This window comes from Buceros rhinoceros, unplaced genomic scaffold (assembly GCF_000710305.1).
Source record: "Buceros rhinoceros silvestris isolate BGI_N320 unplaced genomic scaffold, ASM71030v1 scaffold6380, whole genome shotgun sequence".
Classification (NCBI taxonomy): Eukaryota; Metazoa; Chordata; class Aves; order Bucerotiformes; family Bucerotidae; genus Buceros; species Buceros rhinoceros.
In genome coordinates, this window is record NW_010388947.1 from 40,140 (window position 1) to 45,887 (window position 5,748).

The following is a 5,748-nucleotide window of genomic DNA, read 5'->3' on the forward strand; positions in this document are numbered from 1 at the left end:
GGGAAAGAGCGGCCTCCAGAACTGACAGCTACGTGTTTGGGGAAATGCTTCACACAGTAGTGACTCTGCATTGGTAAGTGGTTGTTGAAATGTGTTGCTGATAGGATTAGGAGATAAGTTGAGCTTTCAAGTGCTGATGAGAATGTTAAGAATATCCTCTCCGCCAGTCACCTGTGGACACTCAGAGCTGGCTAGCAAAGCGCCTGTGATCAGGCAGCAGTCGAGATAGTTTGTATTATCGTTTGGGGCATTAGCTGGTTTCCAACAACGTATTTGTAATTCTTCGGCAAGCAGAGCTAAGTATTGAAGAGCCTATAACCTTAGTTTGTAGAACTTCCATTTTAAACAAATAAAACCTTTTAGTTTCATTTTGCTTAATTCTGGGCTGCTGGTAAAATTTTGTAATGCTCTGGAATCACGTGGGAAAAGCATCAATGGGATGTATTGATTCAGCATCCCTTGACTAGCTCTAGCTCCTGCCCATCCAGCTGGCCGAAGCATCAGCTACATAAAAACTTCCATCTGCTCTGAAAGTTCAGCTTCTTCCTGTGCCATGCCCTGCGCTGCTGTTTGGTTGTGCCTTGGGTTTTTCAACCAAAATGGGGAGAAAGAAACATTGTGAAACAATAAGCCTGTTGTGCATTTTAAGTCTATGATTTGTAGTGCTTTCACGGAAAGATCTACAAGTGCCAGAAAAGCTGAATTCCCAGTTTTTGTTGTTGCCATGGTTGCATTCCAGAAGCTCATTTTTAGAGCAAGGTTTAGCCATCACGTATGAAAGCGTGTATGCTTTTCTGTGGTTTTACGTACCAACACACACCTGTATCATCTGAGAGGGGTTTGGAATGAGAAATTTGCCCTGCCAAGCAAGCCCCATGCTTTTCGCAAAGCGAAGTGAACATCAATTCACTGATTTGAACTGCAGCGTCATTAGAGCAAAGTGAACTTGCCAAACAAAAATATTTGTTCTTCTGGAGTAAGTGTGGACTTTGCTTTATTGGATTACAAACCCCACTTGTTTTGTCAGAAATATATGTGGTTCTTTTGCAACAACAGGGAAGATTACCAGCTTGTCATTCCAGAGTTTGACAAACACATTTTTAAAGGCATGGCTTTCTAAGCACACAAAAAATATTTATCAATAAAATAAGAATAAAAGAGATGATAAAAGGAGACTAACTGTAAAAAATATATTTAAAAAAAAAAAAAGTCAGTCCCTGTTGCTTTTCTAGCCCAGAGGCTTCACAGGAAAGTGTGAGCTGTTGTGAGCTTGGTGTGGTTATGTGCAGGGACAGTTCTGCCAGTCTGCTCACAGCTCGCTGCTTTCTGGAAGCTCAACAAAAGCTGACCAGAGCTGTATGTGATTTTCTAGACTAATCAGACCTCTGTAAGCAGCATTGAAAGCGACAAGAATTGGGTCAGATTTTGAGTCTTCTGCAGCTTCAAGTACAAAAGCTGAGGACAGATGCTGGAGTACCCGGAGCATCTGCTGTAGGTCACTGGTAGAGGAAGACCACATACCCTGTCATCATTTGATGTGATTCACTATGACAGTCCTTAAGTAGTTATTCCCCAGGAAGAAAGACCGAAGATTAAGGCTGGTATGAAGTGATCTAATTGAAAGGCAAGCTTCAAAAGCCAGGAAAGCTTAGGGAAGAAGCATGGGGAAGGAAGGGAGGAAGGGACTAACAGTATGAAGATCTTCCCCACCTGCTCTGGCTGCTTCTGAGGAGAAGGAGCAGTCCCTTATTTGCTGATGTTTTTCATTCCTATTACAAGAGATACCACAATAACTCTGGAGGTAACCTAAACTACTGGAGAGGGGTATCCTTTCTTCAGTCTTCTGAAACCACCTTCTACCCTCCAGAAAGGATTTAGTCCTTGACAAAGCTCCTTGGGGAATGGGCTGATGAATGACTGGTAACAGAGAGCAGAAAAATGTAACCGACACCTTCCTTGTTGCTCTTCCCTTGCCTGAGCCCGGAAGAGTTGTCTGGTTTGGGGTAGTTGGCATGTGGATGGGCAGAATGGGGTCACAGAAAGAAGCTGATGGATGGAATTGCAGAGAAAAATTTGTGGGACTGAGCTTGTTAAGGGCCAGCATATGTCTAGAAGAGTATTTAGCACAGTTACTGGGAAAACAAGGTGGTCTAGGTTTGTGCTGGTGGTCCAAAGCACCCTACTGCTCTTAAGAGTTGGAGAAACACTTGAGCGTCTCGCTGTAGGAGAACCATAAGGTGATGTCCTGTCCTTTGCACAACTCCCTACTATTGCTTCTCACTGAGCATTACTTTTGAACACTAAACTCATCTTACCAGGATAAAAAACAGGAAAGAAAAAGAGTAGGAAAAAAAGAATGCTCTATAACTTAGTTGAAGATATGAAAAGGAGTGTCATACCGAGAGGCGAATGCATATGGCAAGAGAAACAGGAAAATGGGGCCCCATAGATGATTTTTTTTTTACACATTAAAATGAGGAGGAACAATAAGACATTCGATCCATTTGCCCAAATACTCAACAGTTTTCAGTTCAAGGTAAAAACCTAACGAATGTTGGACAGAACATAGTTCTGCATCTGCGGTATGTTAGTAAAGAAAATATACATTATTAAAAAATAAAGAAGACTCTTGCCAACTCCCTTTGTGTAACAGTGAGGTATAATGCAGTTTCCGGCTGAGAAAAATACCAGAGACAGTTTGCTGCTTGAGCTTTTTGAAGTAACTTTAATGATCATTGGCTTTCCGGAGGGAGGATGGGAATGAGGTCTGTTTGTAACTGGTCAGTGGGTGTTTCTGGCGGAGGATTTTCAGCGATGACTTGTGCCTGCTTGCAGGTGAGGTGAGGTTTTGTGTGCTGTGTTTATAGGGAGGGCTTTCCTACAGGGAAAATTCCAAAGGCTGCTCTAACTGTTACTCCTACGGTTGTTCTTCTGTGCAATGGCATGTTTTGTCCTAAGGAGTAGTCAGCCATAGAGCCCTCGAATAACAGTTTGCTAAATTAATCACCCAAGTTTTATGTGGGAGGTGAACGGAGAATATGGGTTAGCCAGTGAGGGAAGTATCTGGCGTTAGGATTTTTTACTGGTGTTTACCCTCTTCCTATCCAAAATAAGATGGAAGATTAGCCAGATTTATGGAAACATCACTTCTTATGAAGCCCACACATGGAAATGTTAGCTCAAAGGGTGACATGGTAGTTGCAGTAGACACTGTGACTATAATCATACAAGTACCTGTTAATGCTGACCACATAATAAAGTAGTAAGTTAGCTAGGAATAGGACTGTGCATCCCAGGCTCCTAAAATAAGCCCGTTAGTGAGAAGAGTGAAGCTGCTTGCCTCTCTGTGGCAATGAAATGCCAAGTCTTCTGTGTGTAAGTTTATTCAGGATTTCCTGTTTCTAGTGGCATTTTAAGACTGACGAGAAATGTGGCTCTTAAACATGAATCTGGATTTGTCTTTAAATCGGAAATACCTTACACTTGTGCAAGGTGTCCCTATCCTAGCATGTTCCATACTCCCTGAACTTTTGGTAGAGTCTGTAGCCTTTGGAGGAGTGAATCAGCTTATTGCCATTGGTAGGAGAGCATTGGTTTTCTTTACAGATTATTGTCTTGCATAGGACAAAATGATGATGGACTGTTTGTTAGATGGGATAAAATCTTGGGCCCTGACTTTGGAAGCAGGTTTTGGTAGACCTGCAAGCTTGCATTAATAGCTTTTGGGGGAGTTAAGAAAAAAATTGAGCAGGATGAAATATTTAAGAGTTTAGTCATTTATTATGGAGCAGCTTATTAAAACATAAAGTGATTAATGATCCCATTAAATCTCATTATGTCGTTTTATGCTGTATCAAAGGAAGCAATTAAACAAAAAGGTAATTGCCCCAGGTTAACGCTTGGAAATGATTAGTATTTAATAGCTGGATTACAGAAAATTATATCGTTAGAATTCATATAGGATACAGCAAAGCAGCAGGTATCATGCACTTCGTTTTCATTAAGCAGAATTCCGCAAACCTGATTAATGTGATTGATATATAACTACATAATCTGATATTTGCAAGTACATTAATTGGAACGTGGAGATAGCTCAGTACAATTTTGTGTGTATCTACTTGCCTTTCTATCCCTGTGGCTAATGGTACATTCTGGGTTTTACACCCATTTGCAGTATTTTAATTATTCCGATTTACCAAAAACATACGAAATTGTTCGTTTATCAAAATAAATCATCAGTTTTGACATAAGTCTCTAGTAACTTCTTGGTTTATTTAAGAGCACACTTTCCAAGTTTTTCGTATGCTAGGAAAAGAGGAAAGTAATTCTTTTCAGGTGGTTATTTTCTCTGTAAACTCTTTACTTAGAAAATCTTTTATTATGTACCTTTGATGAGAACCAGTTGAAAGACTCATTTGTCGTGCTGTGATACAGTACCTGCACTCACTGTGCGTCTGACCTCAAGGCAAAGTTAAGAGGAGCAAGGATGGCTAAAGCAAAGGCTAAGGTTGGCTGAGTTTAAAAGGTTGAATGTGAGGCGTGTAGCGTTCTGGCAAGACAGGGGAGGTGGTTCTAATGGAGGAGATAAATGCAGCGGAAGCAAAATATCTTGGTCCATTTTGTTAACAGAACAGGTGCAGTGCTTGGTGTAGTATTGTGAGCAGGTTCCACATCACAGCGAGAAAAGCTCTGCAGGTGCTGAGGGCTTTCCTAGGTGATGATGGCAAATGCTGGGTATGGGGAAGTGACAGCAATCTGCAAGTGTCAGAGGCAAAGGAATAATCGAGTGATTTCCTATAACCAGAACTGACAGGTTGAAATTGAGGTGTAGCAAAATAAGGCTTCATGTCTGAAGAAAGCCTAAAGCCACGTTCTCTTAGTGTGAGGGGCTGTTTGGCAAGAGCAGCAGGAGTTACCTAGTCACACTTGTTCAGAACTGGGATTGGATGATAAACTAGTGGTTGGGTTTTTTAAAAGAAGTATTTTAAAGTAGGACCCTTGCTAGAGGCGTGAAGGGGATGACTTCATGTTTCCGCTATTACCTTAATTTCAGATAACACCACCACAGACCACACCACCGGACTGAAAGCTCATTAAACTGGAAACAAATGCAAAGTATCTCCGCTCGTGCCGACAGAGTCTGGGTGTGAAGGAGGTTGGGGTGATACCTGCTGAGCATCACTGGGAGCAGTGACTTCCTCCACTGTTCTCCTGCAGGGTGTAGATTCGCTGTATTTGTTTGGGAGGAACTGTAATTAAAGAGAGATTTCTTTTCTTTGTTTTTTCCTTTTTTTCTTTCTCCTGTGGATGAAAGGGAAGAGAATTGCAGGCCTATATCAGCATTGATTTCGTGGTTGTATCTGTAGGAGTCTTTATGAAATCCTCACTGGCAGTTTTACCCCATCTTGCTTGTCATCTTGTTGATCTTGCGTCCCTTTGAAGCTTACCTCCCAGCTAAAATATTTTCCTCTGTCAACTTCATGGAAAAAATATTTTCGTGAGTGTATCAAAATCTTGGGTGAGTTGCAATTTCTTGGACCCTGGATTATTTTTAGACTTAAATTCTCTGCTTTGTTTTTCTAGGATCCCCACGCTGAAGAGTTTGAGGACAAAGAATGGACGTTTGTCATAGAGAATGTAAGCTGGAATGTTGTTATGGCTTTTTTATATGGGTAAAACTTAGTCATTTTAAAGTTTAAAGGTATCCAGATGCTGAAAAAGGCTTGAGTAGAGTTGGAGCTGGCGCAC

At 41.2% G+C, this 5,748-nt stretch overlaps 1 protein-coding gene across 1 annotated transcript in view; it reads left to right on the plus strand.

Annotated features, from left to right (window-relative positions):
- Nucleotides 1-5,748, plus strand: part of LOC104489940 (EH domain-binding protein 1-like) — a 125,705-nt gene that overhangs the window by 38,988 nt on the left and 80,969 nt on the right. Inside the window, exon 4 of the mRNA XM_010132164.1 lies at nt 5,584-5,637. Within this exon, the coding sequence (XP_010130466.1) occupies nt 5,584-5,637 (54 nt within the window). The remainder of the gene's footprint in view (nt 1-5,583; nt 5,638-5,748) is intronic.